Raw genomic sequence first — 25,977 nt, 5'->3', positions numbered from 1 at the left:
AGTCACATGCTAGGAAGGTGATGCATAGGGCCCAGATGCGGCCCTGGTCACCAAAGGCTGTCTTCCTAGCTGCCATGCCATGCCAGCCCCCAGCCAAGTCAGCAAAGGTTCTCAGGGAGTCGGGCCCCTGGGCTGCCTCAACATTGCTCCCTTGCTAACTCTGGGGCCTTTGAGGGCCCCAGGTCCCCCAAAAGGCGTTCCTCTTCACCTGTATACCTGAGGGGAAGGGAAGGAAGGAGAAGTGCAGGCCCCTGCCCGCTAGCTCCTCCGTGACTAACCCTCAACCCCGGTACAGCCATCCGCTTCGGACGGATGCCAGAGGCCGAGAAGAGGAAGCTGGTAGCAGGGCTGACGGCCAGTGAGGGGTGCCAGCACAACCCACAGCTGGCCGACCTAAAGGCCTTCTCCAAGCACATCTACAACGCCTACCTGAAAAACTTCAACATGACCAAAAAGAAGGCCCGTAGCATCCTCACCGGCAAGTCCAGCCACAACGCAGTGAGTGCCACTGGCCAGCCTGGGCTCTGAGGTGGGGTTCAGGGGACGCGAGGGCGGGGCCCCTCCCCTTCTTCCCCGGGCCTGGCTTCTGATGGGGCTGGTTTTCAGCCCTTTGTCATCCACGACATCGAGACGCTGTGGCAGGCGGAGAAGGGCCTGGTGTGGAAGCAGCTGGTGAACGGGCTGCCGCCCTACAAGGAGATCAGCGTGCACGTGTTCTATCGCTGCCAGTGCACCACGGTGGAGACAGTCCGGGAGCTCACCGAGTTCGCCAAGAGCATCCCCAACTTCAGCAGCCTCTTCCTCAATGACCAGGTGACCCTCCTCAAGTACGGCGTGCACGAGGCCATCTTTGCCATGCTGGCCTCCATCGTCAACAAAGACGGGCTGCTGGTGGCCAACGGCAGCGGCTTCGTCACCCATGAGTTCCTGCGCAGCCTCCGCAAGCCCTTCAGTGACATCATCGAGCCCAAGTTTGAGTTCGCTGTCAAGTTCAACGCACTGGAACTCGACGACAGTGACCTGGCACTTTTCATTGCAGCCATCATTCTGTGTGGAGGTGAGGGGACGGCTCTCACTGCAAGGGACCAAGCCTGACCTCAGACAGTGTAGCCCGGAACATGTGCCTTCCTGGATCTCGCTTGGTAGACCAGGCTGGCCTCAAACTCACAGAGATCCGCCTGCCTCTGCCTCCCGAGTGCTGGGATTAAAGGCATGCGCCACCACCGCCCGGCATTAGCTGCATCTTGTTAAACAGATAGAGGTGCAGAGAAAGATGTTGACCTTGCTGGGAATATAGCTCAGTGTTAGCAGGCGGGAGGCCCTGAGTTCAAATCCCCAGTCCTACGGCAGGGAAAAAGAAATACACCATGATATTAAAGGCTGTTATTTGTGGGTGATGGAGAAATTTCCTTATTACTTTTGCATTTTTCTAGTCCAGTATAACACACGGGTAAGCCTGCTCACCCACAGGGGCACGGAGCTCACTTCTAGTTTATAACTCATTTGCTCCTCACAGCAGCCTGGGCTAAGGACACTGAAGCCCGGAACCACAGAGACAGGATCTGAGTCTGGGTACCAGGTGTCCTAGCCAGGAAACAGAGCCCTGCAGATCAGGAAAAACAACTGATCAGAAACAGAAGATGGGTGGAGAGCAGGGGCGGGCGGGGACTGGAGTACCCAGGAGTGAGGCCAGTGACAGGGCAGGGCTTGGACCTGTCCTGGGCAGAGAGATCCCTGCCCTGCCACCCAAACCCTTTGTCCCCACAGACCGGCCAGGCCTCATGAATGTGCCACAGGTGGAGGCCATCCAGGACACCATTCTGCGGGCTCTGGAGGTCCACCTGCAAGTCAACCACCCTGACAGCCCGTACCTCTTCCCCAAGCTACTGCAGAAGATGGCCGACCTTCGGCAGCTGGTCACTGAGCATGCCCAGATGATGCAGTGGCTAAAGAAGACAGAGAGTGAAACCCTGCTGCACCCCCTGCTCCAGGAAATCTACAAGGACATGTACTGAGGCCGCAGCCCAGGCCTCTCTCCAGGCTCCAGCTGGGCCCAGCCATGGGACTGTTCTGAGGACCAGCCCACAAGCACTGGGCACCACACTCCAGACTCCCACCCTCCCTGCCTCCTGCCCATTCCTCCCCAGCACTTCCTGTCCTCGCTGTTCCTCAGTGCCCTGCTCTCCCTCCAGCCTGTTCCCCCCCTCCCCCAGTCTGTCCGATTCATGTCAGGGAGACAGTTGGTGTGCTGTCTCCATCAGCCCAGGACAGGACCTCTGCCTTTGCCCACCTCCCCGGGAGCAGTGGGGCCTTCACCTGCCCAGCCCAGCCTTGCCTCAGTTTCCCTCTTCAAAGACTTGAGCCATCCAAAGAAACACTAAGGTCTGAGCCCAGCTTTCCAAGAGGCTTGGCCTGGGCTGACTGTTGTCTTACCTGTGGTCACCTCACCATCACAGGGTTCTTCCTGCAGAGGAGAGTGGGCAAGGATCACAGGCTGGGAGACAGGTTTCTCTTCTAGGCTGTCTCCTCAACCCAAGGCACCCGCCCCGACTCTGACACCCTCCATTCTTCTTGCCAGTGCTCTAGGCCATTATCACCTCTTGTGCTGCCCTGGGGATACCCCCTCCAGATGGGGTTCCACACCCCCATTGAAGAGGAGGAGGGTGGAAGTTGGCCAGAAGGAACAGCACATTTAGTTCTGATGCCAGGACTCGGGTTCGGGTCCCAGGGTTAGAGGTCAGACAGCTCTCCATCAGTAACCCCCCTGGCCCCACCTTGTAGCAGCATCCAGACTGGCAGAACCCCACAGGAGGGACTGGACCATGGCTGCTCTTTCCTTTACTCCAGAGATGCTGGCACACCTGCCCCCTCAACTGCCTCACCCTAACCATGGCACTGGCTCACCTCTTGGTCACCATACGCCCCCCCCCCATGGTGGCTGGGAGACAGCTGTGGCCCTGTCCCTAGGGTTGGTTGGTGATCTGTGAGTAGGCAGGGTGTCCTGCCAGGCTGCCCCTGCCAGCTCACAGGCAGAGTTGCCTGGGCTCCTCCGACCGGTCCCCTCTCACACTCACATGTCCCAGCAGCTCTATGGCCTTCTCTTTTTTGCCTGGCTGGTCACCAGCTCCCAGCTGCAGCCTCCAGTGTCCTGAGGCTTGCTGGGTGCTCCATCCTCAGCCCAGCCCCCACCAGGATCTCCTGAGACCAAGAGCTGAGCCCAGCCCAGCAGAGCCAAGGCCCATCCTGCCCAGGCCCACAGGGAGCCAGCAGCCAGGCTCTCAGAGTAAAGCATTGGAAGCCTGGGCTTCAAGCCCTGATGTCCCCAGGGCCTTAACTGTTAGACTGCAGCCCTGGAGGGAAGTGACTTGGAGAGGGACAGCCCAATGAATGTTCCCGCCAGTGCAGTGACCTGTTGCCAGACTGTCCCTGCTAGCGCAGGCTCCCTGCCCCCACCCCCACTGATCAGGTCGTGGGGTGTTCCCTGTGGGGCCCAGCTGCATTCCCTGACCCACCCTGTTCCCCACCCCCTCCCAGGTCTGGTGCTGAGGATGCAGCCCCTCTCAGGGTCTGAAGTCTCCAAAACTGAAATGTATATTTTTGCTAGGAGCCCCAGCTTCCTGTGTTTTTAATATAAATAGTGTATACAGACTGACAGAACTTTAAATAAATGGGAATTAAGTATTTAAGAGTTGACTTGAGCCAGCTGAGTTCTTCATGCTACTCTGAGGACTAAGGGACACCTCTTCCAGATCCAGGGCTGGCAGCATGGGGGTCAAAGGAGGCTTTGGCTGCTGGCCTGGGGTCTTTCTGCTCTCCCTGTTCACCTCTCAGCACGTGGGCACCGTCAATCCTGCCGAGAGTCAGGTCTGAGGGGGGAAGAATCCACATGCTCTGAAGGAGCAGGAACACGGGATCTCCTGGGGAAGGAAGGACCCCTAGAGGCTGTGAGGCCTGGATCTTGAGTCGTATGTGGGTCTTAAATCAACTGGCCATGTCCCAAAAGACCAAGACTTCCATCATTTCCTATGGAACAAGGAGACCATCCAGTTCTGCAGTGTGACGTATGTCAGGGTATGTGTCACAGGACAGCTTGCTGGGGTCAGTTCTCTCCTCCCACCGTGTGGGTCCTGGGGACTGGACTTACGTTGTGAGACTTGCTCCCTTTTTAAAATAGTTATTTTTAACCTTTATTTTATGTGTATGTCTTAGGGTTTTATTGCTGTGAAGAGACACCATGACCATGGCAACTCTTATAAAGGAAGACATTTCATTGGGGCTGGCTTACAGTTGAGAGATTTAGTCCATTATGGTCATGATGATATTGTCATGCAGGCAGACATGTTGCTGGAGAGATAGCTTAGGGTTTTGGATCTGCAGGCAGCAAGAATTAACAGCCACACTGGGCGTGGCTTGAGTGTCTGACCTCAAAGCCCACCCCCTAGTGACAGACACACCTCCTCCAACAAAGCCACACCCACTCCAAAAAGGCCACACCTCCTAACAGTACCACTCCTTATGTCCAGGCATTCAAACACATGAGTCCATAGGGGCCAGACCTATTCAAACCACCACAGTGTACGGGGGTTTGTCTGCATGGATGTCTGCTCACCATTTGTATGCCTGGTGTCCTTAGAGGCCATGAGGGGGTGTCAGATCCCCTGGACCTGCAGTTACAGTTATGAGCCTGGGTCCTCTGCAAGAACAGCCAGAAATGGTGTAGTGGCACACTCCTTTGAGGAGGCATTGTTAATTTCAGACCAGCTTGGTTTACACAGAGTTCTAGGACAGCCTGGGCTATATCAACTCCATCTCAAAAAGGAAAGGAAAGAAGGGCCTTAACTCCTGACCACAGTCCTCGCTCCAGCCTCTGGAAACTGATGGACACGCACGGTGATGATATTTGTAACACCAGCGCTCAGGAGAGAAGAGGCAAGGGTTAGTTCACACTCATCCTGGACTGCACAGTGTGTTAAGAGTCCAGCCTGGACTACATGACACTTTTCAAACCAACAAACAAACAAACAAACACAGAGGGCTGGAGAGATGGCTCAGCAATTAAGAGTGTGCCTGCTTTTGTAGAAGACCTGGGTTCAGTTCCCAGCCCACCACATTAAGGCTCACAACTGCCTCTAACTCCAGTTCTAGAGGATCCCACGCCTGCTTCTCACTTCTACAGACTCCTGCATGCACGTGATACACATACATACAGGTAAGACATACACATAAGTAAAATCTATATTCAGATCTCTTAAGAAACTCCTGCTTTGCCGGGCAGCGGTGGCGCACACCTTTAATCCCAGCACTTGGGAGGCAGAAGCAGGTGGATCTCTGTGAGTTCGAGGCCAGCCTGGTCTACAGAGGGAGATCCAGGACAGGCACCAAAACTACACAGAGAGACCCTGTCTCGAAACCACCACCCCCCACAAAAAAAAAAAAAAGAAAGAAAAAAGAAACACCTGCTTAAAAAAAATAGCCTTAACGTTAAAGAAAAACAATAAATAATTAAATAATTTTGACCCGCTACAAATAAAATGTGTCAAAAGTACCCAGGACTGTTGGCTTCTCAGCCACGTGTTTCAACTACTGGGAGGAATGGACAGTTGTTAGAATCAATTTGAAATCTTCCTCTTGCTGGATGAGGTGGCGCATGCCTTTAATCCCAGCACTCAGGAGGCAGAGGCAGGTGGGTCTCTGTGTCTTTAAAGTCAACCGCATCTACACAGACTTCTAGGCCAGCCAGGACTATATAGTGAGACCTTGTCTCAACAATCATAATAATTTTTAAAACTTCCATTTTTACCTGACTGGGTTCTTATTTAATTTGCTCACCTTTGCATACTCATCTCCCACACTCTTTGGGCCTCCAACTCACTAAAAACTACACAGAGACTATTTATTAATTATGAAAGCTCGGCCTATAGCTTAGGCTTGTCCCACTAGCTCTTTGTTTGTTTGTTTGCTTTTCTAGACAGGGTTTCTCTGTGTAACTTTGGAGCCTGTCCTAGAACTCACTCTCTAGACATGGCTGGCCTCGAACTCACAGAGATCCACCTGGCTCTGCCTCCTGAGTGCTGGGCTGGCTCCCACTAGCTCTTATAACTTAAATTAACCCGTTTATATTAATCTACATTTTGCCTTTTTACCCTCTCCCATCTTGCACCTCGTATTTCCTCTCCATGTCCTTGGCATCTCTCCCTATTCTTCTCCCCAGAGCCCTCTCTGTCTGGAAGTCCCGCCTGTACCTCCTGCGTAGCTACTGGCCATTTATCTTTATGAAACCAATCACAGTGACATATCTCTACACAAATCATCAAACATCTCACAGCAGTCCAACTCCATCCATCACAGTGAGTGCTGCCTTACTCTGGTGGGAATAAAGTCTTAGAAATCAGCTTAGAGGCCTTGGCCCTTCCCTTCCCTTCCCATACATCTTGGCACACAGTGCAGAGGAGCCAAGGCCAAGGGCCCAGAAGCACCTTGACCCAGGTCACATGAGGTCTCCTGGCCCCAGGCCTTCCCCGCTGGATGCTCACATGGAGCTGCGTGTGCCAAGCATCCTTCAGTCATGAGCTCACGGCATCCTCTCCAGCACCCGAGCAAATCACAGGTTCCCAGATGAAAACAACTTACACAACAGTGTTTACCTCAGTGGAAAGTCCCTGACCACCTCCCACAGCCTCCAGGGCCTCCATGGAGGAGGCTCATCAGGGACCAGTGTCCCTGTTCCCAGCTAGGCTGCTTAGCACCTCCCCCAGGGAAGGAGCAGGCGCCTTAAGGCCAACATGCCACCAAGCAGGACCCCACCCAGGACACTGTCATGAGAATGGGTTCACTGAGACAGGGAACCTGTCGTAAATTCTGACGACGGTCACCCTGTCCTCCTCTGCTCTTTCCGGTTGCTTCTGGTTGGGGTCCAAGGGGTGCTTGCCAGCCTGGTTGGAGGAGCAGCATCTACCCTGGGGTCCTCCTCCAGGGCCACAGAAACCCAGGCTCTCAGGAACTCCCATGCCATGGATGTTTCAACAGGCGTGATGGGGGAAGAAAGACACAGGCTCCTGGCTGGAGAGAGGGCTCAGAGGTTAAGAGCACTGGCTGCTCTTCTAGAGGTCCTGAGTTCAATTCCCAGCATCCACATGGTGACTCACAACCATCTATAACAAGATTTGATGCTGTCTTCTGAACACTATACATAACATAATAAATAAATAAATCTTAAAAGAAAAAAAAAAAAAGTCAGGCTCAGGGTCACTCACTCCTCATTCAGCCCAGTTCAAGTGACCTTTCTGGCTCTAACTGGCAGACTAGCCACCCAACCTAGAGTGTCCTGATTGAAGGGAGCCTAGACAAGAGCTTCCCGCCTTCCACATCTGACTGTGGTCTTGGCACCGTGGCACTGATAATATTCTATTTACTTGTGATGGAGGGCTAGCTCAGGGCACCTCGAGTTCACTAGGCTGTCTGTTAGACGTTCACATTCTAGCAAAGATCTGTCTGTCACTACCCAGAAGCAGTCAGTTCTCCCAGGAGAACTGAGGTTTGGGCAGAGGAGCGGTGACCGTAGAGACTGAGATCTGTGGGTTTTCCAAGCTGGAAGAGAAGCAGATCAGGAGTAAGAGGCCAAATACTCAAAAGGAGGTTTGTTCCCTGGGGCTGCCCTCCTGCACGGGCTCAGGAAGTGGGTGGTGCAGGCTAAGTGTGGGCTTTCGAGTGTAAAGACCAGAAGCGCCTTTGTCATCTCCCTGGCTCTCCTGTCACCATCCACATTCCTCAGTGGAAGCCCCACGGCACTCCCAATCCTGATGACTCCCCCAGCTCCTCACTCTTCTCCACTCACTGCTTAGTAGTAGAGTGTTTGCCTAAGTGTGAGGCCCTGGGTTTGGTCTCCAGCTTGGGTGTGGGGGAGGCACGGACAGACAGATGGACCCACAGACAGACTTTGACCTAAAAATCTTCCTATCAGCACCTCTCCACCAGCCAATCTGGTCAGTCAAATAGTTATCGAGCGACTGGGGACATGGGTTACAGTGTCAGGTCTGCTGAGTCTTGTTGTGGGGAACGTTGACTTGTGTGTTGGGGTGGGGGTCAAAGCACCATGACCAAAGCAGCTCATAAAAAAGAAAGAGCTTGTTGGGGACTTACAGTCCCAGAGGGTTGGAGTCCATGACCATCAAGACAGGAGCATGGCAGCAGGCAGGCAGGCATGGTGCTGGAGCAGTTGCTGAGAGCTTACAGAAAGAGAGTTGAGTGTGGTGTGGGCTTTTGAAACCTCAGAGCCCACCCCCAGTGGTATACCTCCTCTAACAAGGCCACGCCTCCTAATCCTTCCCAAACAGTTCACCAGCTGGGTGCTAAGCACTCAAATATATGAGCCAATGGGGGCCGTTCTCATTCACACCATTCCTTGGTTTGTTTGTTTGTTTGATGTGTGTGGGTGTTTGCCTACTTGTGTGCCTGTGCACCATTTGCATGCTTGGTGCCTTCAGTGGCCAGAAGAGGGGCTCAGATCCACTGGAATTGGGGTCATAGATAGTGTGAGCCACCACATGGGTGCTGGGAATCAAACCCAGTCCTCTGTAAGAGCAGCCAATGCTCTAGTCCTTGGTTTGGATTTTTGAGACATGGTCTGGCCTGGACCTTGCTATTGTAGCCCAGGCTGGCCTCAAACTCAGTCCTTCGCCTCCTGAGGCATGCATCAGCAAACCCTGCAAAAGGTGGGCTGTTTTGGGGGTGGGGATTAATGTATTTATATCTATTTATTTGTGTCTGCGTGGGTTTATGCATACCACATGCATGCAGGTGCCCATGGAACCAGAAAGGGGCTTTGGATCCCCTGGAACTGGAGTTATAGGTGGTTATAAACTGCTGTGTGGGTGCTGTGACTGAACCCAGGTCCTCTGTAAAGTAGCAAGTGCCCCTAACCACTGAGCCATCTCTCCAGTCCCACTTGATTGCTTTTCAATGGCTAAAAAAAATAACTCACTATAGTTGGGCATGGTGTCTCACACCTGAGACCCCAGGACTCAGGAGGGATAAGACAGGAAGATTGCTGTGAGTTTGGGCCAGACGGGGCTATACCGAACCCTATCTCAACCACCCACAAAAGTATTGTATGTAGCCTAATATATAAAAATTACATGCACAATATTACCAATTAATTTGATCCACATAAAATGTTTTAGTCTTTGAGTTCAATGTATTTTAAGCTCAGAACACCTATGAATTTGGACCATTGCAGGTGCCTGTAGGTAGTAGGCTCCATACTGGAGGGTGCATGGTAGTCTATGAGAGATTCCTGAGTCCTCCTAGGGCAGGGCCTTGGCCACAGCCTGGTCTATGGCAAATCCTTGCATGCAGTGAGCTCTCAGTAGATGCCATGTGAGCAGACCTCTTCCTGACAGCTGCTGACAGAACCATAGCTGCTCCCTGGAGCCTCAGGCTGAGACAGACCTCACCCAGGAGCTCATGGCCCCACGGCAGAGCCTAGGCTTGAGAAGCAGTAGATATTTTGGGAGAGTGCCTGAGCCACCCTGTGGCCACAGTGGAAGGAATGAAGGAGTACAGTCACCATTCAGTATTTAGCATCTTGCCCAACCATACCCACACCCGCTCCCTAAGGTACCTGTGTGCATGGCAGAAGCATTGGCCCCTGGATGCACTCAAGCCATCATGGCACCAGGGCCAGCTGGTGGCAGGGGAGGACAGAGGCATGCAGGGTGCTGGCCTTCAGGCCCAATTATCCCCAAGGCTACCTGAGCCTCATCCGAAACCCTGGGCTTGCCTGTGAACCACAATGGCACATGGTCAGTGGCTGAGGAAGAGCAAGTGGGGGCCAGGGTGGGGCTCCCAGGGGAACGCTGAAGGGAGAGAGGAGCTTCCAGGAGGATAAAACAAGGGTGCTATAGGCAGAGAGGGTTAAAGTGGGGGGTCACCAGCCACTGGCACCCCAGTTGGAAGGCTCTGGAGGGCCTGACAAGACCAGTTCTGGAAGACTGGCATGGTGAGAGCCTGTGGTGTGAGGAGGGCTTTGGCCTATCGTTGCTGGGTGAGGTGAAGGTCCTTATTCTTCTCCAGCTGTGGAAGAAGAAACCGAGGCACAGGCTGTGTAACTTTAGGGAGCAAGTGGGACATGAGCTCCAGTATTCAGGTCTGAGCTGGCACCAGGAGGGACAGGGAGGAAAAGGAGTCAGAGGCAGAGGAGGCCTGGGGACCAAATGACTGAGGTGAAGGGACACTTAAGAAACCTATGTGAGGATGGGCAGCAGTGGCGCACGCCTTTAATCCCAGCACTCAGGAGGCAGAGGCAAACGGATCTCTGTGAGTTCGAGGCCAGCCTGGTCTACAGAGCGAGTTTCAGGACAGAAAAAGAAAACAGAAACCTATATGGATCAGTGGTTAAGAGCCCTGGCTACTCCTCCAGAGGATCTGTGTTCAATTCCCAAAATCCACATGGTGGCTCACAACCAACCACCTGTAACTCTAGTACCAGGGATTCCAACACCCTCTTCTGGCCTCTGCAGGCACCAGGCACAAGTGGTACACAGATACATATGCAGGCAAAACACACGTAAAATAAAAACTACATCCTCAAAAGAATGAAAAACAAAACAAAACGCAGCACGTATGCTTCAGGGCTGGGGATGTGGCTCAGCTGACAGAGGCTTTGGGTTCCATCCCTGTGACCACACACACCCAGTGTGATGACACATAACTGTAATCCCAGCATTCAGGTGGAGAGGCAGGAAGAGCAGAAGTTCAATGTCATCCTTTGCTGTATAGAGAGTTTGGGGTCAGCCTGAGCAACATGAAACCCTGTATCGAAAGATTAAAACATTAGAGGAGGAGAAGGAGAGGGAGGGAGGGGAGGGGAGAGGGAGGGGAAGAAGAAGAAGAAGAAGAAGAAGAAGGAGAGGAAAAGGAGGAGGAGGAGGAGGAGGAGGAGGAGGAGGAGAAAAGGTGTGGGAACCCCACACTTAGGAAGCAGAACCAGGCAGAGTTTGAGGCCAGCCTGATCTACATAGCAAGTTCCAGCCAGAGCTACATAATGAAAACCTGTCTCAAAGCAAACAAAAAAAGTCACCAAAAGACGCCAGCACAGGTGTTGACATGGCCGGCGTCACGTAGGGGCCAGGAAAGGGAAGCTGGAGGGTTCCCATGGGGCCACCCTGTGCAGCCATCCTGTCGGTAGTTTTTGGAAGAGGAAACAGTTGTTTTGAGGGATTTCTGCTGCCACCTGAATGCTCTGAGGGTCCTGTGTCTGTCTGGAAGTGGAATGTTCAACGTTTATTAGCACACAGCTGCCCCAGCGAAGGTCACCCACAGCCCACTGTTCTAACTTGGTTACAGAGGCACAGCTGAGGGGTATCTGTGATCTTCCCTCCTTGTATGTTACTAGTAAAATTTCATTGAGAAAGAGAGAGAGAGAGAGAGAGAGAGAGAGAGAGAGAGAGAGAGAGAGGAGGTTCCCCAGTCTGTTGCCCTGAGATAGACTTCTAGAAGGGTATCCCTTAAGGCACGTCACTGCCACCTACTGGAAGACTGTGGCATGACCATCAACCCTACACAGGATCCTAGCGGTTCCTGAAAACAGTGGGTGCTTTTGTACTGTGGATGGAGCAACATTATGGGCCAGTCCTGAGCGCCCCTTCCTCCTGGAAAAGTATGGCTTGAAGGTGATGGTCTATCTCTCCTTTTCCTGACTCTCAACCAAGTCCAGTTCCAGTTCTCCAGTCCGCCAGTTCCTGCCTGAGGCTCTGGCCAATGCTCCCCAGTTGGTGTCACTATTTAGATAGGTATAGGAAGTGTTAGGAAGCCTTACTGGAGGAAATACGTCACCTCACGGGGACCAGCTTTGAGGTATCAAAGCCCTGTGCCATCCCCGCTTGCTCTCTGCCTGTGCTTTACCCCAGCTCTGGAGCCGTCACTCAGCCATCATGGGTCCCGGCCCTCTGGAACCACCAGCCCAAATCAACTCTTGGTTACACAAGTTGCCTTCATCATGGTGTTTTATCAAAGCATTGGAAAGTAACGGATACGATCCCCATGAAGGCTGGGGCTGAGGTCAGTCCGTGGACTGCTCTCCCAGCAGGGGGTATGAGCACACACCTGTAATCCCAGTACTTGGGAGACAGGGGCAGGAGGCTCAGGAGTTCCAGATCATCCTCAGTGACACAGCAAGTTGGCAGGCAACCTAGTACATGAGAACCCGTTTTTAAAAATATCCATGATAAATATAATGTCGTACATGAGCTATGGAGACAACCAAAACCCCTAAAGTGGCAATGTTTTGCTGTGTCCAACCTGCCCAACCTCACCTCTGAGTCTGTCCCCATGGTGGCTGAGGTAAAAACCAAAGGCTTCAGGATTTTTCTCTCTACTTTATGGTGCTGGGGCTGACATCATTCCTAGAAACCAACAACCTAGAGAAAGATGTGCTCTTCCTAGACTGTGCCTGGCCTTGGTCCTGTATGTGGGTCGGGGGAGACCTCAGCTCTTACCTGGGCCTTCTGCAGCCAGGAGCTGCTGGAGAGAGCAGAGGGAAGGGAGGGGCCTGCTGGGTGGGAAATCTTAGTGCTGGATGATAATCCCTCTGGGGCTTTGGTGGCAAACCCTCCAGCTCCACCCCTGTGAGCTGCAGTTTCCCAGTTAGGGTCATGGGTGTTGAATGGGGAGAGTCCCACTGTGAGAAGGGGTTTTCCCCTGCTCTACCGTCTGGTTTTTGTTTTGTTTTAATTTTATTGTTTTGTAGAAGGATTTTGGAAGAAAACCAGTAAAATATACCTGGGCTGTCCAGTGCTGTCTGGAGACTGCTGTTCATTTCTAGCCCTGCCCTGCCCTCGGACTCTGAAGACTTTCCTGTACGCTCCTCAGAGGGTGGGAAGGTAACATCTTGGACCTCTCTACACCTGGTTTATAACTCGGTCCCAGTTCCGCCCAGCTGGTTCAAATGCAGGATTAAGGGAGTGAGGGCGTAGTTGAGGTTTGGTGGATGAGGTTTGGGATGGCCCCAGCTGTACTTCTCAGGATCCACATCCTCCACAGCTCCTCTTTGGAACACCAGAAATCTGCTCCAGCCTACTTACCAGAGAGAGAAGGTTCCTGTAAGAAAGCAGTTCCTCCAACTCGTCCCCTTGAAATAAATAAATAAGTAGTTTTGGCTGAAAATTAAAATGAGTTCAAAATACTACCATGGCTTCCCATGATTTTCAGAGCAGAGAGCCAATGTTCTCTGTGTGACCCCACGCCTGGTGACCTCTCTGATTCCCTCTCCAGGCACCCTGCAGTCCCAGGGCCGCTGCACTGTTTCTTCTGTGCCTGCAGAGACCTCTCCACGAGCTCACTGACCCCGTCTTTATCGGGTTCATTATAAGATATCTCACTTTATCTCCCTTTATTCTTCCTGAAAGTAATTATCACAAAGTATTTGATAATTTGTGGCCGGAGAGATGGCTCACCAGCTAAGAACCCATATTTCTATCTTACAGAAGACCCAGGTTCAGAACTCCAGCTGCAGGGAATCAAAGTCCTTCTGGCTTCCGAAGGCACATACACACCAAATACACATGCACATATCCCGCCAACCACACATACACATACTCCCCCTACACACGATTAAAAATAAAATTTAAAACGGATAGGAGCTGAAGAGATGACTCAGTGGTTAAGAGCATTGGCTGCTCTTGCAGAGGACCCGGGTTCATCCCCAGCATCCACATCATGTAAAACCCCAGTCATCTGTATCCCAAGGGATCGGACGACCTCTTCTGGACTCCGCCGGCACCAGGCACACACGTGGTTCATTGACATACATTGCAAGCAAAACACCCATACACATAAAATAATGAAAATAAATAAAATGTAAATATTTAAAAAAGACGTGGAGAAGGAATAAGATTAGGCAGCAGCCTAGTACCGGCCTTTCCACCAAGCGCCGACCGGATTGGCACAAATCGCTGGAACTGGCTCCGCCCCCGAAGGCTCCACCCACTATCCTGACTGTGTGGCTGGCGGTTCGCCCTTTCCTGACGCCATCGCCCCGCCCTTCCTTGGCCACGCCCCTTCCGCACGAGTCTGATTGGTTTGCTGGCCACACCCCTTCCGGTCCCTCCCCAGGCGCCAAGCCCCGCCCTCCCAGGCCCTGCTCCGGTGCTGCCTGTTTCTGCCGCGCGGGAACCTGTGCTCGGGCGGAGGACCCCTCAGCCCTCCTGTGTTCTGTCCGCCGCCCCGCGTCGGCTCTGCGCTGGAGCGGTCGGTGTCAGACACCGTGGCCTCGGCCGGAGCGGCGCCCTGGGCGACCCTGGGGGCCCCCGCCCGCCTCCTGCTGCAGGCGCTGCAGGCGGGGCCCGAGGGCGCGGGCCGCGGGCTGGGGGTTCTGCGTGCACTGGGCCGCCGCGGGGAGCACTTCCCCTGGGGCGGCTTCCTGGAGGCGCTGGGCCGCGCAGAACCCGTGGTGCGGGGCCCCGACGGCCGCCTGGAGCTGTGAGTCCTCGCCCGTGGCCCCCGCCGCCTCCCCTCTGCTTACTTGTGTAGTGGAGTCAGGGTTCCATCTAGCCCAGGCTACCCTCGAACTCCTGCGGCCATCTCCTGAGTGCTAGGATTACGAGCGTGCGCCCCAACATTGGACTGAGACACGCCTTTCGGCAGGCATAATTCTAAGTGCACGCAAATTGATTCTGTTTGCGTACTTCATCTCAGAGTTGCAGACCTGGTGTCGCATGCCTTTAACCCCAGCATTCGCGAGGCAGAGGCAGGCGGATCTCAGACCCTGTCTCAGAAGAAAAGTAAAAGTTGGGTTGTGATGGTGCATGCTGGTAATCGCAGCACTTGGGAGGCAGAGGCAGGAGGATCCCTTCAAGTTCAAGGCCAGCCTGGTCTACATAGAAAGACAACAGAAAAAAATAAAAAAATAAAACCTCCAGTACAGGCGTCCTTATGTCAAGTGGAAACCTGTGTTAAAATACAGGTCATACGCCTGGTCTACAGAGCGAGATCCAGGAAAGGCGCAAAGCTACACAGAGAAACCCTGTCTCGAAAAACCAAGGGGGAAAAAAAATACAGGTCATACAATGTGGGGTGTGATTTCAGCAATCAGGAAGCTAAGACAGGAGATTGCTTCAATTTAGAAGCCTGGACTGCACAGCTAGCAAAACCATATTTAAAAAAAAAAAAAATAGATGTTACTTAAAACCGATGTGCTAGGTAATGCAATAAGGCATGCTGGTTGTCAGTTTTTCAAAACATAATGTTCACCTTAAGGGTAACACTGCCCTCACCACCCCCACTCCCCACTCTTGCCCCTTAGGAGCTGTAAAGGAGGGGTGAAGGGTCACTTCCCTGTTCCTTCTCAGTGTCCCACTGGTGCTGTGAGACCCTTTCTGGATTCTAGCTCAGCTTTTAGCCGCTGCGTACATGTCAGGTGACTCTGCCGTCCCCTTGCCATCCTCAGCACCTCTTTGGTGGTTTGGTTTGGTTTTTGAGACAAGGCCTCATTATATAGCCCTGGCTGGCCTCAAACCCACGGATATCAGTCTGCCTCAGCGTCACAAGTTCTGGGATTTAAGGTGTGTGCCATCATACCTGGCCCCCTCTCCTCAGCAGCTCTTCAGACACCACCCATTCCCTGCCACAGTACATCCCACCCAGTCTGCCCGACCCGGTCTGGCACATAGCTGTGGTCAGAGCACTTAGGGAGCTAAAGCAGGAGGATTGAGAGGTCAAGGCCAGTCTGGGTTACATAATGAGACCCCCCAACTCAGGAAACAAAAAAAAGCTCTGTTGTTCATAGGATCCTTCTGTTGTTCATAGGATCCCACTGTTGCTACAGTTGCCTGGGGTATGCCGGAAGAACCTGATGTCCCTGCTCATGGCTGTTCGACCCTTGCTACCGGAAAGCAGTCTGCATTCTATGCTGCAGCTTGCCCAGCAGGACACAGCATCTACCCCTGATGCCTGGCTCCACGCCCTCGGGGAGCTGCTAAGAAGGGATGTGGGGATTGGAGTCTCTGTGGAGGGAACCTCTCCATTGTCCACAAGCTGTCAGTCACAGCTCCGAGATCTGTGTGGGCGTCTGAGCCAGGGAGGTAGGGGGCTGAAATTGGCTCAGGCTCTAGATCCTGAACCAGAGGACCAGCACTTGCAGCTTTGTGGGAAACGGAGGAAGGAGCCAGAGGAAGATCCTGCCGGCCTTGAGTCAGAGAGAGCTGCTAAAAGGTTCCGGGGTTTGGAGGAGGAGGCGAAGGACCAGGAAGAGAAACCCAAGCTGGAGTCCTTGGAATCCCCCTCAGAGGCAGGACGCATGTCATCTGATCCAAAGCAGACCATTACTGAAGCCGAGACTCCTGAGATTGGCCCGGGTGTGGAGGAGGCCAAGGGTCCTGTTGAGAGTGTGGAGTTGCCTAGAGTTGGCCAGGTACTGTGCCTAGAGGCTGGTTTCAGAATGGTCCTTCCAGATAATGGTGAACGCTGGTTGAGACTCATTTCCCAACAGAGACCTCTCTAGTAAATGGAGCAGGGATCAGGGGGTAGGTTGTGGAGGATGGAGGAGGACAGCCTCCCCTCCCCAAAGTGATCGAGATGGGGAGGAAGTTACTATGAGCTGGAAACACTTGTCCTGATGGTCTAGGGTGTGGGATTGAAGGGTTTGGCTCCTGCTGCTCTACCCAATGGCATGAGTCATGCCAACATCCAGCCAGCCTGCCTGCCCATGCTGGGTCTACCTTCCCTATTAAGGTTGGATGCAGGAAAGACACACAAGCCTGATTCAGACATCTTGTAAGATGGAGGTGGCACATTCCTGCTTCTCCTGAATTGCCTTGGCCATTAGTTCCATTGCCCCCACTTAAAGGTTTTATTATTTTATGTGTGTGCCTACTTGTCTGCGTGTGTACCACATGTGCTTGGTGCTCATGGAGGCCAGAAAGGGCGTAGGATCACCCAGAGTTGAGAGTTACAGGTGCATGTGAGCAGTCTGGTTTGGGTGCTGGGAGCTGAACCCAGTTCCTCTGGAAGAAAGGGAAGTGTCTAACCATTGAGCCCTTTTTCCAGCTCTTCCCTGGGTGATTTTTACAGAGGGAGCTGGGAGGACCCGCTGCACTGCAGAAACAGTGACTGCCTTCTCCTCCACAGGACCAGGTGCCCAGGCTGCAGCAGCTGCTGAAAGCCTTCCAGGAGGTAACTGACCCTCCCTGTTCACCACAGCCCTTCTTCTGGCTTCTCTCTACCTTAGCCATGCCCAGGGAAGCCCCAGTTCATGGAGCCTGGTATGGGACTGGGTAGGAGGGAAATCTGAGGATAGTCCCCACAAGGCCAAGTTTGGACATGCCATCATCCCCCAGGAAGTCCTTCTCAGGGGGTGCCTTCTAAGAGTGGCCTCTATGACCTGTCACAACACTCTACCAGCCCTTACTCAGGATTTCCTCCCCAGGGGCTGGAGGGGTTGGAAGAGGAGCCTCCAGTGGACCTGCAGTTTCTCCATGAATGTAGTCCCAGCCAGGTGAGACAGGCCTGTTTCCCGGTCTCCCACAGGACCCAGGGTTATCCTGAGTCATTTCTTAGTCCTGGTTCCTCCCACTACAGCCCTCCCTGCCCCCTGTTCCCTCATGTTCTTGCCCTTCCTGTTGCCCACTGGGCTTGTGGCCCAGCAGAGCCAAATGAGTCCCTGGTTTCCCTCAGATGGAGTTGCTATGCAGCCAGCTGCAACTGGCCCAGCTCCCCGATGGAGGCCTCCTGCACCTCTGCAGCCACCTGCTGAATCTCACGCCAGCCCTCAGCATCCGCAATGCCTCCGTGTTGGCCAGGAGCCTCTTTCTTGACCGGGTCGGTGCAGGTGGCACCGGGAGGCCAGGGCTGTGGGGTCTCTGAGTCCTCAGGAAGTGGGCTTGGTAGAGGGGCCGAGGGGTGGGCCCCTGGCTGTCCATCCTTACAGCATGTAACTTCTTCTTCCCACCTGGGCCCCAGATGGGGCTTTTGAGTTTGGGAGCCAGGGGCGGGCAGTGCAATCCTAGATAGGACACAAGACACAGGACATCTGAAATGTGTGGGATAGACACTTCCTGAAGGAAAGAAGTGACTTCGTCCTCTCCCTGGTGACTAGATCCTCTCACTGCCGTCGTCCGCCTCCAGGCTGCTCAGAGTTGCCCTCATCTCCTTCTGTGTGAAGTACACCTACCCTGTCTGCAAGGCCGTCCTTGTTCCCTTACTCCAGGACCCAAGCGTGGGTAACTGCAGAACCAGTCCCAGGCCTCCCCTCTGTGCCCTTGGGGCCCTGCTGAGTTGGGGTTTGGTGTGTAAAAATCTAGTTTGCTCCCGGACAGCATGCCTCTTGTCCCTGCCAGCCTGCTCCTGCCCTCTCCCAGCCCTCTCTCCTCTCCTCTCTTTGGCCCAGGTCCCATGCAGATGGAGTTACTGTGCTCCCTTATCAAGGATGAGTCCCTGGAGCCAGGCATGCAGGTCCAGATTCTGGGGTGAGTGTGCAGGCTCTGATGCTTACCCCCTCCTCCTCCTCCTCAGGTCAAGCCTGCATGAGGTCCTGGTTTCATCCCCAGCACCACATGCATGCATGTGCGTGCGCGCGTGCGCACGCGCGCGCGCACACACACACACACACACACACACACACACACCATGGCGTAGCACATGCTGCTGCCCTTGAGGTCTAAACTTGCCTTGTGCCCTTCCTCTGGTCCCATGTCGAGTACCTGGCTAGACATCATCCCCAGTTTTACTGGGTACCTTGGGGAGTGTAGACAGAAGGCGCTCAGCTGGAACACACTGTGATAATCGTTGTCTCCAGTGTCAGACCAAGTTCATTTTATTGACTTAGATGGATGGACTCAAGTTCAAGTTTGTGTTTATTTATTTAATTTATTTGGTTCTTTTTTTAAATTTATTTTTATGTGCATTGGTGTTTTTCCTGCATATGTGTCTCTGTGAGGGTGTCAGATCCCCTGGAACTATAGTTACAGACAGTTGTAAGCTGCCATGTGGGTGCTGGGAATTGAACCCGGGTCCTCTAGAAGAGCAGCCAGTGCTTTTAACCCCTGAGCATCTCTCCAGCCCAGCCCCTTATTTGTTTTTTGTTTTTGTTTTTGTTTTTTGTTTTTTTGAGATGGGGTTTCTCTGTGTAGCTTTAGCTGTCCTGGAACTCGCTCTGTACATCAGGCTGGCCTCGAACTCAGAGATCTCCCTGCCTCTGCTTCTGGAGTGCTGGAATTAAAGGTGTGTGCCACCACATCCAGCTTGTGAATCTTCCTTTAAAAAAAGACAGGGCTGTTTACACAGAGAATCCCTGTCTCAAAAACCAAGACAAAGAAGAAAAGGGGGGCATTCTTAACTAACGCCAGCTGCCATCCACTGACCACTTAGCTTCAGACCTTACACAGCGCCCACTGTCTGTGTAGAAAAACTTCATGGACAGTGTGTGGGCGATCAAACCTGCGAAGCCCTCACTCACTGTGTGTCCTCTGCAGGGAGGTCCTGGAGCTGGCATGGAGGGAGGAGACATTCCTGGTGTTGCAGGTGCTCCTGGAGCGCCAGGTGAGCGGACTGCCTTGAGAAGGCTGTGGTGGGGACCCAGCAGCTGGCTTTCAGTCGTAGGCAAGCAGGCTACCTTTCAGCAGTGTCAAAAGCTCCTGCAGCTGCAGGTGGGGACAGACAGCTGACCCCTGGTCCCCTTAGCTCTGTCTCTTTCTAGAACCTGCCTTGGAACCGATGCCGCCCCTTCTCTTTCACGTGGCCCAGGCTGGCCTGGAACCCCTAGGTAGTAGAGGGTGACCTTGAACGCCTGGTCTTTCTCCCTCATGCTGGGATTATAGGTGTGCCCCACCACTGGGTTGGAGTCAACAAGGAAGGAATGCTCCCCTGACCTTTTCCCCAACTCCCCTGCCTGGTGCTTAGCTGTCAGTGGTTCCGAGAAACAGGAATGTGCAGAGATCGCATTTCCTGCTTAGACAGAAGGCCTTGAACCCGCCCGCACTGCCGCTCACCAGCCCTAGGCCCCCTGTGCCTGCTTTTCATGTGTCCAGCTGGGGTTTGAGCCCAGAACTTGGTACACACTAGGCAGGACTTTGGAGCCATAGTCCTAGCCCATGGTTTTGGAGACAGGGTTCCACTGTGTAGCCCAGGCTCTCCTGGGATTTATGGGCCTCTTGCCTTAGTCTCCCAAGTCCTGGGATTACAGGCCTGAGCCACTGTAGGTGGCTGACTGTATATTGCTTTTGTGAGATAGTAGGGTCTCTTGTAGTCCAGAGTAGCCTTGAACAGGGCAACCTTGAATTCCCAATCCTCCTGCCTCCACCTGGGATTACAGGTATGCATCACTGTACCCTATTTTATTTATATGATGCCAGGGATTGAACCCAGGACTTCATGCATGCCAGGCAGGGCTCCGTCACTGAGCCATCTCCAGTCCTGCTCGCTCGCTCTCTCTTTTTTTTTTTTTTTTTTTTTTTTTTAAGATTTGTTTATTATGTATACAGTGTTCTGCCTGCATGTATCCCTGCAGGCCAGAAGAGGGCACCAGATCTCATTACAAGTGGTTGTGAGCCACCATGTGGTTGCTGGGAATTGAACTCAGGACCTCTGGAAGAGCAGCCAGTGCTCTTAACCACTGAGCCATCTCTCCAGCCCCCTGTTCTCTTTTAGTATATTTTGGCAGTTTTCTATATTACCACCTGAAGTTCTCCATCCTTATAGCATTAGTATTATCACTGTTTGTCTTAGGGTTTCTGTTGCTGTGAAAAGACACCACAGAAGCTCTTATAAAGGAAAACATTCAATTGGTGGCTCACAGTTCAGAGGTCAGTCCAGTATCATGGTGGGGCCTGGCGGCATGCAGGCAGACGTGGTGCTGGAGAAGGAGCTGAGAGCTCTACATCTTGTGCAGGAAACAGGAAGTGAACTGAGACACTGGGCGTGGCTTGAGAGCATGTATGAGACCTCAGAGCCCGCCCCCACAGTGACACACTTCCTCCAACGAGGCCACACTACTTCAACAAAGTCACATCTCCCAATAGTGCCACTCCCTGAGTTTTGTTTTGTTTTTTTCCCAGAGCTGAGAACCGAACCCAGGGCCTTGCACTTGCTAGGCAAGTGCTCTACCACTGAGCTAAATCCCCAGCCCCTCCCTATGAGTTTATGGGGGCCAGTTACCTTCAAATCATCACACTATTATTGAGACAGGTTCTCATGTAGTCCAGGCTGGCCTTGAACTCACTATATAGAAAGATGACCTGGGCTCCTGGCCATCCTGTTCCGAGTCCTTGGATTATTGGTGTACAGTGCTATTCCTGGCTTCTCTCATTTTTACATCTTAGGTAATTGATTAGTTACTTTTATTGCTGTGATAAAATTCCTCACAGAATCAACTTACAGAAGGCAGGCTTGGTTTTGGCTCACGGTTTAAAGATACGGCCTGTCATGGTTGGGAGAGGCTTGGGCAGGAGCCATGTCCACTTTCAGAAAGCAAAGATATGGACCCGGGATTCTTTCTGCTAGGGGACCCCAGCCCATGGAATAGTGGTAGATCCTCCATCCCAGGGGAATCTTCCTTCAGTGGAACCTTGCTGGGAAACACCCTCATAGACAGCACCCACAAGTGTTTCCATGGTGATTCTCAACCCATCAAGTTGACAGTGAAGATGGGCCGTCACAGTGATCAGCCTTGGCTGTTTATGCCCAGGCCTCCATATCTGAGAGCAGAGTTTATTATAGTAGTACTTCCTCATCAGGACCACCAGGCCACAGATAACGACACCCAGAACTTATAATGAATGCTTGGCCTTAGCCTTGTTCCTATTTAGTTCTTACAACTTAAATTAACCGATATATACATATATGTATATGTATATATATATATATATATATATGTGTGTGTATATATATATACATATATGTATATATATGTTTTAAAATTTTTAAGATTTATTCATTTATTATGTAACAGCATGTATCCCTGCTGACCAGAAGAGGGCACCAGATCTCATTACAGATGGTTGTGAGCCACCATGTGGTTGCTGGGAATTGAACTCAGGACCTCTGGAAGAACAGCTAGTGCTCTTAACTACTGAGCCGACTCTCCAGCCCCCGATATATATTTTTAATCTATGTTCTCCCATGTGGTTCGTCGCCTCATTTCCATACTACCTGTCCTGCTTCCTCCTCGTCTGGCTAGTGACTCCACCTTTCTTCTTCCTGGAGCGCTCTCTGTCCCGCCTATACTCTTCTGACTAGCTAGCTATTGGTTGTTCAACCTTCTATTACACCAATCACAACAGTATGTCCTCACACAAAGTACAAATATCTCACAACTTCACACAGTGTGCAAAAAACAAGAACTGTGGTAAGGTTGTTTTGTTTTGTTTTTGTTTTTTTCCGGAGCTGAGGATCGAACCCAGGGCCTTGCGCTTGCTAGGCAAGCACTCTACCACTGAGCTAAATCCCCAACCCCTGTGGTAAAGTTTTAAGACCACGGCTGTTTTAAGACCACGGGTGTGAACTGCCCAGTGCCACCTGTCAGTGGCCGTTATGATGAAGAGTTGGCAGTGCCCCTCACCATGCCCTACATTAAGGCTTCAACCACTGAGGCAGGCTAGTCACAGGCTCCCCATGGTACTGATGTGAACCTTTGCAAGGGCAGTTGCTGTTTTGTGAGAGCATGTGTCTGCTGTCTCGTTTATCTTTCAGTCTTCAGTTACTTTGAGCCTTGTCCAGCTGTGGGGACTGTTAGCTTTCCCTTACTATGATAAAAATGCCTGAGGTAAACGGCAGGGGAAAAGGTTGGCTTGGGTTCACAGCTTCCATCTGTGCTTGGCTCCATTGCCCCTGGGCCTGTGTGAGGCCCGTCATGGTGGAGTGTGTGGTTGGGTAGGCAGCTCAAGTCATAGCAGCCGAGAAGCAGAGAGAGAATAGGGGCCAGGCTACTATTGTTCCCTTTAAACAAATGCTGAGACCAAGCCTTCAACACGTGGGTCTGTGGAGGAACTTTCTAGACCCATTCTAGAGCACTCTGTTCAGCTACCTGCTAGGAGATGGAGAGCTTGGGGTCGAACCCGAGGCTGGCCTTAGGACGCTGTCCCATGTCCCAATGCCTGCAGGTGGAGATGACCTCTGAGGTGTTCAATGTCTTGGTACAAAGGCTCTGCAAAGAGGGACCAGCGGCCACCACCTCCATGGCTTACGCCAAGCTGATGCTGACGGTGATGACCAAGTACCAGGCCAGCGTGAGTGTCCACGGGGGCTCCCTGATGGGGCCAGCATCTCTGGTGGCAGTGGTACCGGGGCACTGGGACCCTTGAGCTGACCTCGCCCCGCAGCTGTCGTGCTTGTGAGGGGACATGCACAAGCATCTGGTGACAAGAAGAGAGCAGCTGAGTCTTACTGGGGACTGGGGGTGGTGAATGTGTGGGCCAGGCTGAAGCAGGAGGATTGCTATAAGTTCAAGGCCAATCTGGGCTACATAGTGAGACAAAATACAAAACGCTGTGAACTTGCTAGCCTGTGCTGGGTAGGCATCAGCCCTCAGACACTGTTAGCGCCTTTCTGTTGGTTTTGTTTTGAGATGGGGGTCTGTTGCCTGGCTTGGGCTCGGCCCCCTGGACTTGTGACCTGCCGCCTCGGCCTCCTGTTTTGCTGTGTGTCTGTGTGCAGCCCCTCTTTACAGATGAGGGGTAGAGGCTAGGATATTAACTCACGTTATGTGGGACTAGCAGCATGGCCCAGAAGGCCCTGAAGGTCATGGGCCAGAAAGCTTTTTGTTTTGTTTTTAGACAAGATCTCATGTAGCTCAGAATTTGCTCTGCAGCCAAAATGACCTTGAACATCTGATCCTTCTGCCTCCAGCTCCTGAATGCTAGGATTATAGGTGAAACTACTGTGGCCTAGTTTATATAGTGCTGGGAATGGAACCCAGGGCTTCTTGCTTGCTAGGCTATGTAGTTCTGGCTAGCCTGAACCCTCTGTGTTGACCAGGCTGGCCTCAAACTCACAGAGACCCTCTTGCCTCTGCCTCCTGAGTGCTGGGATTAAAGGCCTGGGCCACTATGCTGGGCTCATCCTGCTTTTTTATACAGTCCAAGATCACCTGGCCAGGGGTAGCACTGCCCACAGTGGGCTGACCCTCCTGTGTTACCTGGCAATCTACAGAAATGCCCCACAGGCCAATATGATGGGGCGGTTCCTCACTTTAAGGCTCCTCTTTACCCAGCTGTATCTGTTGACAGCCAAGGTGGGCCATCACACAGCTGCATTCCATGATCCCGGGAAAGTGGGAATCTGAATCTGTGTGTGCTCTGAGGTTTTGGGGCTGCTGGCTCCTCCGAAGACGCCTCTAGATCACAGAAGGGCCCCCTCTAGAGAGAGGTGTCAGGACTGCCCTCCAGAGGCATCAGGGACCTTCATCTGGGGAGGGACTTTGCCTCTGTCTGCTTTGAGGAGTGGGGGTTGGAGAGAGGAGCCTGAACCCCAAGGGAAGAGAGAGGAACAGGTCCGAAGGGTGTGGTGGCCATGGTGGTGTGTCCCTGACCCTCTCTCATCTGTAGCCTGGACACACCTGAACCCATGTAGCTGCAGGGCCTGCTCTGAGCTCTGCAGCTGGTAGAATTCCAGATCCTTCTGGTGCCTGCTTCACCTCCAGAAGTAGGAAGGTTCTGTTGCCAGGAGCCTGCCCTTGGCTTCTGTGGGCTGGTGAGGAGATGGGGAGCCAGGCTACTGCAGTCTTAGCCCGATTCCTCCTCTCCAGATCACACAGCACCAGAGCCTGGACCTGGCGGTGGCCCTGGAGCCCAACGCCACCTTCCTGAAGAAGTCCCTGCAGGCAGCGCTGAGACATCTGGCTCCCTGACCACCCCCAAGGACACGACCGCTGACCCCTTGCCTCAGAACTCACACGAAGCACAGCCAGCTCAGGAGTCAGCTGCCTCTTGCCCGGCACTCCCGGCTGTGCAGAGGCCATCTTGACTTCAGAGAGGAGGCCCTAGGCTTCGCTGGCCGCTACTCCTGATCACAGTGCAGGGACGGTGGAGGGCCAGTGGTGGACGGGTGGTGTCCTGGGACAGCCGGGTTCCAGTGTGCTCAGGGGGAGTCTTTGGTGCTCAGGTGTATGTTGTGACCCTCTTTGGTTTCTGAACTGAATATTTTGTGATAGTTTTTAATAAAAAGAAAAAAAGTTTGTCCAAGCACATGGCTCACCCTGTAATCCCAGCACTCAGGAGAATCGGAAGTTCGAGGTCATCTTCAACCACAGTGTAAGGCCAGCCTAAGCTACACGAGAGACCCTTTCTCAGAAATGTTGGTGGGTGTGGCTGGGAGATGGCTGAAGGAGCAAAGAGCTTGCTGAATGTGTTAGGACTTCAATTTGACTCTCCAGAACCTATGTAAAGCTGGGTATCTGTCATCTCTGTTCTTATGGCAAGATGGGGGTTGGGGGCAGGAGGATCCCCCAAAGCTGGGGGGCCAGCTTAGCCTGAGACAAAATGGAAGGCAAGGATTGTCACAAAGGTTGTCCTCTGACCTCCAGGTTTGTGCAGTGGCACGTTTGCATCCCAGAGTGCTCATGCATGCACAACACAAATGTACACAAACACACACCAAATACAAAGAAAGTTAAAACTACAGAGGCACCTACATTCTTAGAAGCAGTGCCTACTTTCCATTAGCTCTGGGCCCTTCATTCCCTCACCCACACCCACCCCTGTTCGGTGAGAAACAGTGAGGGGAAGTCTCTTAAGCGGAGTGTCTGCTGCAGACCTGTTTGATATCTATATTACCACAACACCTGTGCAGGTACCTCACTCATGACCATTTAGCACTCAGCTGGGTCTGGTGGTGCACGCCTTTAATCCCAGCACTCAGGAGGTAGAGGCAGGGGGATCTCTGTGTTTGAGCCCCGTCTGCTCTAAATAGAGTTCCAGGTCAGCCAGGGCTACACAGAGAAACCCTGTCTGGAAAAAAACAAGCAAAAATTTAGCACACAGATGTTACTGAATT

General features: G+C 52.7%; 2 protein-coding genes across 3 annotated transcripts in view; both read left to right on the top strand.

Annotated features, from left to right (window-relative positions):
* Ppard (peroxisome proliferator activated receptor delta) overlaps positions 1 to 3,686 on the top strand; it is a 71,484-nt gene extending 67,798 nt beyond the window's left edge. For both annotated transcript variants that reach the window (XM_036168195.1, XM_036168194.1), the window contains exons 6-8: positions 296 to 498; positions 607 to 1,057; positions 1,768 to 3,686. In XM_036168195.1, the coding sequence (XP_036024088.1) occupies positions 296 to 498; positions 607 to 1,057; positions 1,768 to 2,015 (902 nt within the window). In that variant the 3' untranslated portion in view covers positions 2,016 to 3,686. The remainder of the gene's footprint in view (positions 1 to 295; positions 499 to 606; positions 1,058 to 1,767) is intronic.
* A 10,385-nt stretch (positions 3,687 to 14,071) lies between these two features.
* Fance (FA complementation group E) lies at positions 14,072 to 25,169 on the top strand (the record flags this gene model as incomplete). Its single annotated transcript, XM_036167181.1, has 10 exons — positions 14,072 to 14,475; positions 15,802 to 16,405; positions 17,122 to 17,166; positions 17,420 to 17,488; positions 17,668 to 17,811; positions 18,089 to 18,212; positions 18,380 to 18,458; positions 19,464 to 19,530; positions 23,088 to 23,213; positions 24,731 to 25,169. Coding segments are annotated over 10 exons (1,764 nt in total), but the record flags the coding sequence as incomplete, so codon positions are not given.
* Between the last annotated feature and the right edge of the window lie 808 nt (positions 25,170 to 25,977).

The sequence above is a fragment of the Onychomys torridus genome, chromosome 18 (genome assembly GCF_903995425.1).
Source record: "Onychomys torridus chromosome 18, mOncTor1.1, whole genome shotgun sequence".
In the NCBI taxonomy this organism is placed as follows: domain Eukaryota; kingdom Metazoa; phylum Chordata; class Mammalia; order Rodentia; family Cricetidae; genus Onychomys; species Onychomys torridus.
The sequence above is the reverse complement of the archived record's forward strand: the minus strand, read 5'-3'. Positions and strand labels throughout refer to the sequence as shown.